Source organism: Lepisosteus oculatus, chromosome 6 (assembly GCF_040954835.1).
Source record: "Lepisosteus oculatus isolate fLepOcu1 chromosome 6, fLepOcu1.hap2, whole genome shotgun sequence".
Lineage (NCBI taxonomy): Eukaryota > Metazoa > Chordata > Actinopteri > Semionotiformes > Lepisosteidae > Lepisosteus > Lepisosteus oculatus.
The window spans coordinates 9,547,616-9,560,672 of NC_090701.1; the positions used below are offsets into that span (position 1 = coordinate 9,547,616).

Sequence of the window (13,057 nt, forward strand, 5' to 3'; positions counted from 1 at the left end):
TTCTATACTGTACTGTTTTTGGTTTTAAATGGCTTCTAGATTTGTTTTGCCCACATGAGATGTTCATTGGAATTTAAGTCTTCTTCTCTTTAAACAGAAGCAAATGGGAAAGTTCCAAAATATTAATGTGCTGTTTTGTTTTATTTCTCTGGTATTAATGAAATCATCAGGTAAACTTGAAAAAAGTAGCTCGAAAAAAGGGTATGTGGCAAACTGGAAATTTCTAAAAATAATAAAAAATAAAATAGTACATAAGTTGAAAGTGTTAAAGTACTGTACACCAATTTAAATATGTTTTTCTCATTTGCATTAGCTGGGTCTCAACTCAAAATCTTGCTTTTCAGTGCCACCTAATGGTTTCATGTGAATGCAGATCAAAATGAAAGTTCTTGTTTTAAAAGAACTGATAGGCACTTTCAGAAAATAATTGACTAATTACTGATGTATAATGAACATAAATCATTAATTAATTCACTAACATCTGAATTAAATATATTTTTGTGATATTTGCTGTCTGTGTACTGCTTTAACAGTTTTAATATTTTGTCATTTATAATAATAATAATAATAATAATAATAATAATAATAATAATAATAATAATAATAATTGCTTACACTTATATAGTGCTATTCTGGACACTCCACTCAAAGCGCTTTACAGGTAATGGGGACTCCCCTCCACCACCACCAATGTGCAGCATCCACCTGGATGATGCGACGGCAGCCATAGTGCGCCAGAACGCTCATCACACATCAGCTATCAGTGCAGAGGAGAGCAGAGTAATGTAGCCAATTCATAGAGGGGGATTATTAGGAGGCCATGATTGGTAAGGGCCAATGGGAAATTTGGCCAGGACGCCGGGGTTACACCCCTACTCTTTTCGAGAAACACCCTGGGATTTTTAATGACCACAGAGAGTCAGGACCTCGGTTTACGTCTCATCTGAAGGACGGCACCTGTTTTTACAGTAGTGTCCCCGTCACTATACTGGGGGCATTAGGACCCACATGGACCGCAGGGTGAGCGCCCCCTGCTGGCCCCACTAACACCACTTCCATTATAAAGCTAGCATTCAAAAGCAAAATTTACATCAGTACATATTTGAATTGTTAGATCAATGTTAAGATCTGCTTTATAGACACTATCAAAATAAGTAACGTAAACTGTATGTTGATGAAAAAATGATTTTTCAGTTAATATTTGCTCAATGTTTTACTTATTGATGGTTTTATACAGTATATGACAGGATAAGAAAGAATAAAATAACATTTTAGGATATTTCAACTCCATTACGCAAACTGTGCAAAAATATTTGCTATTAGGGCAATGCTTCCAAAACTCATAATATTCAGATGTGCCTAGTATAATTTTGAAGTAACACCTTTTAATTTGTGCAGTCTTTAGTTGATTTAGAATCTGATTAATATAGACATAGACATAGAACCTTGCCTTTGTCTATATTCACCAGTCACACTGGTGTTTTGGTTTTCTTGCTTTCTATTTGTCTTTATTTAATTACCTTTTGACATAGATCAGTACTCTTAGAACATAGTATGCTAAATGTCAGGCACATGTAAAAAAAAAGAGGTATTGATGTAATGTCGTGTTCATCTTCTTCCTCCAGAAAAGAACAGAACATTTTGCTTAATTCAAATCAGTGGAAACATTGGAATACAATGGTAGTGTATGAATTGACACAAAACAGGTTTATAGGTTGTGACATGCTTTAGTGAAAAATAAAAACAAGAATAAAAGAAAATACTGAAATTAAATGTGAACGATGTAAAGAAGAGTAATTCTTTTTTGGTGGAAAAGGTGCATATGACTGTTCTAATCTGTCAGATGATATCATGTCACTGAAGGTGTGAGTGGAGCTTGCTGACATAGTTTAATGGTTATATTTCATGCTTTGCCAGGAATAATGCCAGAAATAATGGCTAATAACTAAAATAAACCCTCTTTACCTTTGTATATTCGGCCCAGCCCCCTGTAGTCCATCTGGTCAGAGCAGTTGAATACCACGACATACTTTCCCAAACATCGGCCCATGTCTTTGGTAGTCTCAGTCTTGCCTGTTCCAGCTGGACCTGCTGGGGCACCTCCCATGCTCATTCCCAGGGCTTGGGCAAGAGTGATATAGCACCTGTGGAGAAGGAAACCCAATGGCAGAAGCCAGATTTCACAGCAAAACAGCATAAAAAGAATATTGTTTCTCATAAGAATCACTGTTTCACTAAGGATCTTTGATAAAGCTTTGCAAGTTTTTGCTTATTGTACATATTTAATTATATGAATATAATAAAGGTAAGACATATATAATACTATGTGCTACTTTTGCTTGCATTTCATGTAATCATGACAGGAAGAAATGTTACTTTATACTGTATATAGTTTCAGTTATTATAGGCACATATTAAAAGCGTTACCAAATATTTTTTAGAAATTAAAGATCTAGATAAAAAAAAAACTTTTTTGGCACAGAAAGTTACTAAAATTTAGATCCAAAACAATGCAATGCCCTTATTACAAAAAAAAAAGGAAAGCTGTTTGTCTGTGAGGGCTCATAAAGATTTAATAATACACTTGCCACAGATCCATCTGACATCTCACTGGCATATGTCTAAAATGAAATGAGGCTGAAATATGGGACTGAAACTGAGGTTTTTAACTGAAGACAGCTCCTTATATTTATGGACAGTTTTGCTGTTATATTGGGATTTAAAGAACATTACAGTGGTGCTTCAGCTAAATCAACAGCTGACTAAAACCCACTTCCAAGGTGCAACACAACATCTGTGATGGTCAGTATTCCTGATACCAATCCCTGGCTTGAGAAGAACACAATTCATCTGAGGAAATAAATTGAACCTGCAAAGTACTTTAGGTGGTAGAGAAAAGGTTAAAAGTGGATGCAAACTGGTGAATGCCTGTGAATGACCTATTTTGGTATAATCAACAGAATTTCTCTGTCATTTCGATTGCCAGCTTTTAACAACTGAAAGTGAAAGAAGAACTGTATAAGATTAATTTGCTGCAGGAAAATTGATGCCTAATTTTTCTTCACTTTCTGTGCTCTGAAGGTGAAAATGCCTGTCATCTGCTAATATAGGATCAATTCTGTTCAGGCTGTGCGGTCTGTTAATAGACCGCAGACTGTGTGGCAGAGAGCACTCCATGTGCCCTTCAGTTTTGCAGTTAGTTTTAGATATTCTGGCAGTGTTGAAAGTGATTTCCATCGTATAATCAATAACAACATTCTGTATCTTTTTTAAGGTTATTTATAAATGTACTTATTTAAATAGCATAATTTATTAAGTTAAATAGTAAATAAGGCCATGTCGATCTTGTTTACAGTACCATCACCTCTGCAAAATCTTAATTCCATTTAATTTAATTCCATTTTATATTTTACAGAAATATAACACTTTTGCTTTAGCTTTTTCCATCCAAATGGGTTATCGTAAAAGCTGTTTAGAATGGATCTAATACTAATACTTTTGTTTAACATTTTACGGTATAGGATAAGAAGCTAAAATAGTTGTGACATCAGACAAGAGCACAACCAATAGGCTAACTGGCTTTATCAAGAACAATGCCTGACTTCCTGCTCCTCCACATGATTCATTGGAATGTGACAGTAAAAGCACTTTACAATCTGTATTATTTTTTTGGCTCTTGAGCCTGGTGTCCAATGTAAATTAAGTTCAATAAACAACATATTCAGTTACCTGTCGCTCTATAATTTCTGCTGTTTTCGAGTGTTCACTTGAACCACTCATTTAAAAAATGAGTGAACTTTACATTTTAATGGTATTCCATTCCTCATATTTCATTCCTGCGATTAGTATGGCCATATGTTCCAATCACCCCCATATACTGAAATATTTAACCAAATTCTTAGAGCTAAATGCATAATTCCAAGGTTCTCTCAGTAAAAAGTAAAGCAAAGACTTTAGAATTCTATAAGAAAAACAATATTGTGCACAACAGTAATATTTAGATATAAACTGTTATTGCTTGTAATGCAGTTCAATAGTTTATTGAATAATGATAGAAGAGATAACAGTTATTCTGAGGATTAACACAACACAGAAAACAATTGCCATACTAGACATTAAAATCAGCTGCTTTTACTATATGTCATTTTAACTGTTTTACTGCTTTGCAGTAATTGTATTTGTGTGGTTTTATGTGATAATAATGTAATGGTAATGTTTCTTTATTAGCCCTATACAATTTCTTGCATTAGGAATTTGTCTTTTCGCATACCCCAGCTTTTCTCCATGGAGACACAGACACAGAGAGGGAGAGAGCCTGGGGTCAGAGAGCAGGGTCTGCCATTGTACGGCACCCCTGGAGCAGTTGGGGTTAAGGGGTGCTCAGGGGCCCAGCAGAGTAGGATTCCTCTGCCAGTCACAGGATTTGAACCGGCAACCTTCCAGTTACAGGTGCAGATCCTTAGCCACAGAGCCACCGCGCCGCCGTTTATTTTTATTTCCCAATGTGTCCCCCACACTGCCCAATATTATGGAGCCACTGACTAACATGAACAGACTTAAGCACACCAAAACAGAGGACTCATTTACAGTACAGTGGGCCTGATTCAAACAGAGACAGGTAGGCTTGGAATGGTTGATAAACTGACTTGTCCCTAAGCCCTTTTAGCATATATCATTTAAATATAATAAACAAAGAAATGGACTAATAACATGAGATACCCCAAGGTATGAAAAAAATATTAACTTGGCAGTGGAGCCAAAAGCCTTCCTGACAATGCCAAATGCACTACAAGGGACTGTATACTAACTAAAAAACAACTTCAATTTGTTAATTAAAATCCCATGCTCTGTCATTCAGTTGTCCCTTGGAATCCACACAGAGAGTGCTTTATAAAAGTACTTTGAGAATATACAGTACAGTATATTTTTGGCCCTGATTCAAATTCTCATAAGTGGTACAGGTCTTGTGCTTTCAAAAGCACTAATACTTTTTTTTTTAATGCAGGGCTATGTATTTTTGATGACAAATGTTAGCTAATCATTGGTTTTTACCTCCTACTCTCACCCTCACATATAGCCCTACTGCCCCACCACACTCACATGTACTGACACACATACCTCAATAGTTCCTGCTTTATCCTAAGAATGTTAGCATTGTGTGGCTGTCAATAATGACGGCAAACCTGACTCCTGGCAGAGGAGAACAGTATCACTAATGGCTGCTGCAGATCTTCACTTTCTATCACGACCTGGATGAACACGAACTAGACAATTATGATTGTAATATAGAAAATGTGCCTCTTGATGTTCATCCTCAGCATTCAGTGGAAAGTCAATGTGAATGGAACATGTGAATTGTTTTAATAATCACTAAAAAGCTTAGCATTAAAATTCTGGTTCTAGGCTTAGTGTTAATATCTGTAATAAATAGTATATATATATCAGTGCCCCTGTTGGCTATTGCTAATTAGAAAATGTATCATTAAAAGACATTCCAGTGAGACTGGAACTACAAAGGTGTCCTTGAACAACAGATTATTTTTCATCCTGTCTTTCCTTACTTTACAGGGCAACAGAGTACAAGGTGCACCCTTTGAAATCTGGTGAATAAAGGACACTAGACTTTTGTTGGATACATTGGATTAATGCAATTAAAAATTAAATAAAATTTTGAAAATCTCACACATGCCTCAGGAATTTGTGAGAAGAAATAACAGGTCTTTTTAAATGACATTTTTTTAAATACACTTTTTTATGAATATAATTAATTTTATGAAATGAAGAGAATACAGAAAAGCAGACAAATTGCTGTTTGTATTCTGGAATCGCACAGTTGTTGTGAAAAGCAAATTGTTTTATGCAAGAATATATTAAAATTTCTGGAGCAGTAAAGGAGTCAGAAAAAGCCATTATATTCACAATAGGAGAGGATAGGAAAGGTGCCAAACAGTCAGTAACTGAAGATAAAAACAAAGGATAACTATTTCAAGTTTACAGTGAAACCTTTTACAACGCTTTTTTTCCTTTTAATTTTTCACACCTTTGTAGAGCCACATCAGTTAACCAAAATTTAAAATATTTAAATGTTAATACCACAGGGATAAAAGTGTGAGTTTTCTATAATACTGTCAGAGATGCTAATATCATTCTGCTTCAAAAGTCCTTTGTGTTTAACAGTGATAAACAGCATATTAAATTGCAAACTTATTTTTACTCACGGAATAAAAAAGAAAAGGAAATTATGTTTAAAAGTATATGCAGGGGTAATTTAATCTTTGCTATTTAACATTACTTCACAGAAAGGATCTTGGCCAAAATATATAGATAATTATCGTGTATATTTTCAAAGAATGGTTCAAACAAATTAATGCTTCTCCTTTGTAATTGTATTATGTTTCAACCAGGTTCCTGGTACAAGCCTTGACTTACTGTTGGTTACTCTGAGCAAGATACAGTGTGTTGGAAAAGTATTCAGACCCTTAGTGTTTTCACAGTGTTGCTTTAAAGCTTGCAGGCATGACACTTCAAAGTACCCATTAATTTTTGTTGTATACACAACTTATTCTATTCTCTTTTCAAAGAAAGGACTAAATACATAATTAATGTGACAGAAAAAAGGAAAAGTCATGATCAACCTCCTTATTCATGAACCTTAGAATCACTTCTTATCACTATTGTAGTCCCTCCTCTTAAGGGTGCTCTGGCTCTTTCGTATTTTACCCGATTACATGCACCTGCCCCAATATCCTGCCCCTCCTTATCTAAGCCTGGCGCTCTCACTATTGCAGGCTAAGCACTGGGAAATGGACGCCCAGAAGACCGCCTACCAGCAGGTCCAGGAGAATCCCGATGGCATAGGCTTAATCACGGCGTCCTGACCATCTGAGTCCAGTGCTAGGAGTGTCTGGCCTCGTCATCCTGTATTTATTCCCTGTCCCTGTACCAAATCCCGTTCCGGTTTTTAATCTCTGTCTCGTTTGGATCATCCGGATTTGGACTTTTGGACTTCGCCCCGGATTTCCCCCTGGACTCCCTTGGACATGTTTGCCATGGCCACGCCCCCCGAGCACCAGTTCACCATCGTCACACCCCCCTGTCTGTCAACCCCTCCTGATCCTCATCACCTCCTCCCTGTCGTTCTCCTCCACTTACTTTCAGATTATACCATCTGCATAGGGTCCAGTCTTACGCTTCACGGGATAGAAGTTACACTTCTATCATTAAAAATGCAGCACAGTCCAGAGGAAACAAGCGAAAATTTACAGGAAGCTTATGTAAGATGTTGAATAAGAAGCACTTCTTGAAGTACTTTTTTATACAAAGGGTTGTCAGCCCATGATCTTGAAGCTGAAATCCAGAAATCCTTCTAGAGAATCTGGAAGAATGTAGCTCAGGGTAAGCATCGCCTTAAGTCACTAGAGGGCAGCTCAAGGACATTCCAGAGAGGGGAAAAACTTGCCTTATCAAGGTGGTTGTGAAATAAAAAATGTAGCTAATCTTTATGAGATTACTCTACAAATAGGTCTGGCACATGTACACATCCTATCTTGTAGTGAGATCAGAAGGTGAGACTATATTGGTGCAGTTTGTTGGGATCAGTCTCATGGTGACTCTGGTAAGGTTCATTTTAGGGTCAAAACAGGAGAGGGTTGCTGCCTGCTGGCTCAGTTTTAGAAAAGGTTGCAAAAAAGATTTACAGTGGCTATTACCAGTTAGCTCACTTTCCAAGGAACCAGAGCTCTGTTGATAAAGGATGTGGGACAAATCCCTGTCAGCCAGTGGGTGGGACTGAAGGAGCCCCGTAAGGTTAAGACAGGAAGGTTAAGGACAATTACAGAGGGTTAGGAAAGTCTGGCCTCGGCTCTACTTCTGTATTTTCCCATAGAAAAGGGGTTTCATGTGCATAGGTGATCTGTCTCCATAGAACCTCTTGAAGAAAATGATGTATTCCCATTGATTACCAACCAGAAAACTTACACAAACTTAATGGCATCCTTTTGTGTGTAACCTTTCTGTGTATAAGCTAAATTACAATAATAGTTGTAATAACATTACTATTACATGGATTGGGTGGATTTTCACTGGATTCTATATTTAGCGGTCGGTTTTATAAGTGGGAAACCTCCTCACTATTTAAGAAAGAACTGACTTTGTTTAAGGCCCTTAGGTTTAAAAAACAGTGATACTAATCTGCCTAAAAATACAGGTAGAAGAAGGAAAACTCTGGTAACTAAAAACTTTGGTAAAATACACATTAGACATCCCATATAAGGGATACACCCTATACAGTACATACATCAGATATACTGTAATCTTTACCTGTCTGTTAACGGTGTTATAACCAGTCTGTCAGTGCAGCCAAGGTACTCATTGCAGTAGTTGAACTCCACATCAGTTATCTGGATGACACACTTGTCTGTGTCCTCTATGAAGTAGAACCGGGACTGCTTCTGCCACTCAAAGTCAGAGGCTGATCGGATGTTCATGCGCACCTGTGGAATAGTTATGTTAAAAGTGCAGTGAGTGGAATGAAGACACCCAAGGCTTCATCCACACCGCTGGACTGTGTATGAACAATTTTAATTTTAATTTTATTTGTTTACTTTAGAGAGCTTTTTTTTGGTCCCTATGTTTTAAAAATTATTTTAATTAACAATCAAGATGCACAACCTAGAAGTGTTGAAGTTCAGCACACAACATTAAACTGCACGCTGATAATTATACAATTAATTCAGAGTTTTGGATAGGTAAAGCAATATGACAATGGAGCAGAGAGTCGAAGGTGATAGATATTGGAAAGCAAAACAAAGCTCACCAGGTCGTCAAATATATCCTTCTGGTGCACATGAATGGTGATTAGAGTCTCATACTTTGTTCGTTCAATCTTTGTTAGGTCCTTGGTTGTCATGTCAATCAGGTCATTCAAGATATCCAAGAACTTCTGATTGGTGGTCTGCATAATCTGTGTTCCATCCATGCAAATGAGAAAACAAATACTGAATTTTTGACCTGCTTTATTGCTTTCTTGTTTCATTCATTTCATGGGGTTGCTGAAATACAGCTACAGTATATACTATAGTTGTATTGAGTAGCTTATTAGTTGTATTATATACTGTATGATAGGTTTTCATAACTTCATCTTATTTCAGCAAAATCAATGTAACAAAAACCCTCACAAATTTAGTATGCTGTGGCTTATTCAATATCACATCCAACAACATCTTAAAAACAAAATCTGCTATTTCCCTTGAGACTAGGGCATCTGTAACAACTGGGAACACTATTTGTGTTGGCACTAATATTCTAAATGAGCTTAATGTATCTTAGCTACAGCCACGATACATTAAAAAACTCTAAAGCTTTGTTAATATGTATAGTTGTTCAGAAAACAGTTGGCTCTTATTATTAGCTATAGTTACAGTTAGAAGATGAAACAAAATGGGCAAATAATGACAGTGATAAACAGAGGTCTGGGTGTATAATTAATTACTCTGGAAGGTTTTAAGGTAAGCAACACATTTCAATTCATGTGAGAGATAAACCTTATTTGAACTCAGAACCACAGAGGAGAAAGAAAGCTGTGTAGTTAGACCTTTGTACTATTTTTATTAATTTAAAAATATATAAATTATTGATAATATGGTCATTTAATACATTAGTCTGTAAAACCAGTTCAAATCTATTACTTTTAACCTCCCATCTACTGGATGAATATTTGTGTTCATACCTTCTTGTCAGTTTTGGCAAGACTAAGGGCTTCTTCTGAATCTCTGGTCCAGATCATCTGGATTCCTAGCAGTCCAATTTGTGCAGGGAACATGGACTGGAACTCATACAGCTTGACTCCTGGATCACTTATAGCCATGTATGCTTGCCTTATTATATTGTGAATAGTCTTCTTCACCCCATCCAGCAGAAGTCCCAACCAGGCTTCAACATTCCCCTAGGCAAAAAGGTGTGGCAATTTTTAATAGCAGGGCAATGGAACTTTCATTATGAAATCCATATCAGTATTCTTCTTATACTTTATATATGTATATGTGTACAGTAGTATGCATACAATATGTATATTTGTATAATTGAATAATTTGTTCTTTAACAGGCATTAATTTGACAGATTATGATAAAGCACACATTCTATTGACCATAGCTAGGTAATAGATCATAGGAAACATGTAAAATAGGAGATACAGTATCATAAATGTTTTCAAAATCATCACATAAAATATATTCATTTTTTTACTGCAGGAATCAGGGTGCATTTTGTTGTGGTCTGTTTTCAAGTGCAATTACAAGAGCTACTGTATAATATCACACAGGTCTTTATATCTATTGTCACTGACTCCATGACATACAGTACCTGTGCCATCACAGACTCCATTAGGTCAACTGTTTCACCTTCTTGAGATTGGAAGTTGAGAATCTGGTCATAGTTCTTTTCATTAAATCCTACCCGGTTGACATTATCAAACAGACTTAGCAAGTGAGCCTGAGGAAGAATGGAAAAGAACAGAAGTCAGTTATCAAAAGACCTCTGGAAAAGCATCAGAGTCTTAATGCATTTTGTATATATTTTAGAGGCAAGCAGGTTTAACAAGAAGAGCAGAAAACAAAATCTACTATAGAAAGACTCCATAGTATAGAATAGGCCGTTTTCCCATATAATGCACCTGCAAATGCCCGTTTCTAATTGCATTGATTTTCTTTAAATTATTAAAGTTATTTTAAACTGTCCTTGAGAGATGACAAAACCTACACTAAAACCTGTTGTACTGAAACTAAATCTACTTATCTCAAAGTTATCACGATATTTCCCGTGGTAATCTTAACACTGAAAAAACACAGGACTGTTCCACATCCTAGTTGTAAGGACAATTGTATTTACTGTAGGTAATTAAAAGTCATTTAACATACTAAATAATTTTTGTTATAGTACAGTATGATGTAGTGAGCTTTTGGTTTTTATAAGAGAAAATGAGCAAATAGGGAAGACTGGAAAATAATGACATCCTGATATTAACACAGCCTTATTTCTCTATCATTGTAAAATTGAGAAGCTACTGTATTTATGAGACTGTGTATGTGACTGGGAGGACAAGTGAGCATCACTTCCAGCCTAGTTTCTCACCTGAATGGTATGCGAGTCAGAGGCCTGGCCCAGGATTTCCAGTAGAGCAGGGTCAGACACGAAGAAAAACCGGGGGAACACCAGCCTCTTCTTCTCCAAATACCCAGTTAGGGACTTCTGGCACATCTCCAGCTGTTCCAGCAGGTGAGGCAGCAGCTGGGCTAGAGTCTCATCCCCTACACAGCACTGCACTATGTTGGGCATCTCATGAGCCCGCTGGATAATCTTCTGCCATGACTTGTCAATGTTCTGAAACCTTTTAGCCTCCTAAAACCATAAGAACAAACAAAGTTATGCTGTTTTACACTTGATTTCTGACTAACTTAACTTTTTTTTCAACCAGATTCACTTAGCCGGCAGCTTTGACATAAAGCATGTCACAGGACTGTATTTATCACTGCTTATAAATGTCCAGTGATGCAATAGGAAACTCTAGGCTTTAATTTATTCCTTTCCTTATTATTATATTGATACAAACAAAAATGCAACAATCAAACATAACGTCAGAAAGAAGACAACATTTTTCTTTTTATCTAAATTCAGCACTGCACGCTTATGCAGTTCACTGGGACACAGAAGTTTCTATTTGCTATAATCCCTTACATAAGATACTGAAAGGGGCGGAATAATGGGCCTCTTTGCTCTATACTGTATCTTCCTGTTGAAATCCTCTTGTAAATTAAAATATTTCTTGTGATTTTGTTTTGCAATAAGTTGAAAATGGCTTCTAAGAACCCTATCAATTGATTGATGCTTATCTTTATCCCCAGATAATAAAACCAACTCCAAAAACTGAGCAGTTTATGAAATCACTTGACTTGAGTTCAAGATTTTATTATTCTCTTAAACAATGCTGGTGAAACAATAACAAACCTTTGTAAAGAGCAAATAAGATGTATTTAAGAATTATTCATGTGTAACGGACTATTGTGCATTCTTTGTGAATCAGTATACAGTATATATATATACAGTATATTTCTTTACATGTTGTAATAGAAAAGGTCCATAACTTGACAAGAAATAACAAGAAATGCCTAAAATATCATGTTCCAATAAAGGACAACCATTGTTTAATTGGGAATTCAGTGATGCAAATTGTAACTAATTGTCAAGGTTTGTCACAAAGGATTTCACATGGTGAAACTGGTGACAATAGCAACTTGTTTTCTGCACAATCACAGAGAACACGATTGTGATTAAATATTACCTATGACAGTCACTTAAGATGGACTATACTTAAGTTATACAAAATAAATGTAACTTTTGAGTGGTTTATAATTAAAATCTTTTCGGTCTGCTTTAAATCATGGTACTGATGTTTGACTTGTGTAATATGATCTTCATGTACCAACCTGAGGCAGCTGCTTTGCAATGTCTCCCCCAACAAAAACAGCCTCCAGGTAAATCCAAAGGTTCTGCACAGTAAGCCAGTTCTCAATAATCTCTGTGGTGTTTGAGAGCTTTTGAACCCATTGTTGTATAGTTGGCTTAAATGGTGCATTGTACCTGAAACAGAATGCAGATTAATATAAGAAGATATACTGTATGTGTAAGTTTTCTGTCTATCTCTCCTGTTTGCAAATAAAGGATTATAAATACTGCATAACTGGTGTGGTACTGCAAAAGATCAAACATCACACATTTCCAGTGTGAAAACAGACAATCCAACATGATATACAGTATAATAGAAGGTATAGATATACAGTAGTATAAGTTCAGCAAAAATTTGAATCTTCTATAGCTTTAATTTTAGTATAGGCTGAAGTGATAATGGATTTGGATTATATGATTTTTAACAAAATTCGTTTTCCAGAACAAAACATATTTTTGCAAAGTGAATAATATGAAAAACAAGAAAAGAAATATCCATAGAAATGTTGCTGGTCATCGTCATGAAACATGATTAGTTAATGTAAGTTTTTCTAAATG

At 36.0% G+C, this 13,057-nt stretch overlaps 1 protein-coding gene across 1 annotated transcript in view; it reads right to left on the minus strand.

Annotated features, from left to right (window-relative positions):
* dnah5l (dynein, axonemal, heavy chain 5 like) overlaps positions 1–13,057 on the minus strand; it is a 148,907-nt gene that overhangs the window by 104,068 nt on the left and 31,782 nt on the right. Inside the window, exons 36-42 of the mRNA XM_015354877.2 lie at positions 12,481–12,634; positions 11,129–11,395; positions 10,361–10,489; positions 9,728–9,943; positions 8,816–8,962; positions 8,320–8,492; positions 1,966–2,144 (exon numbers count right to left, since the gene is read on the minus strand). Of these exons, the coding sequence (XP_015210363.2) occupies positions 1,966–2,144; positions 8,320–8,492; positions 8,816–8,962; positions 9,728–9,943; positions 10,361–10,489; positions 11,129–11,395; positions 12,481–12,634 (1,265 nt within the window). The remainder of the gene's footprint in view (positions 1–1,965; positions 2,145–8,319; positions 8,493–8,815; positions 8,963–9,727; positions 9,944–10,360; positions 10,490–11,128; positions 11,396–12,480; positions 12,635–13,057) is intronic.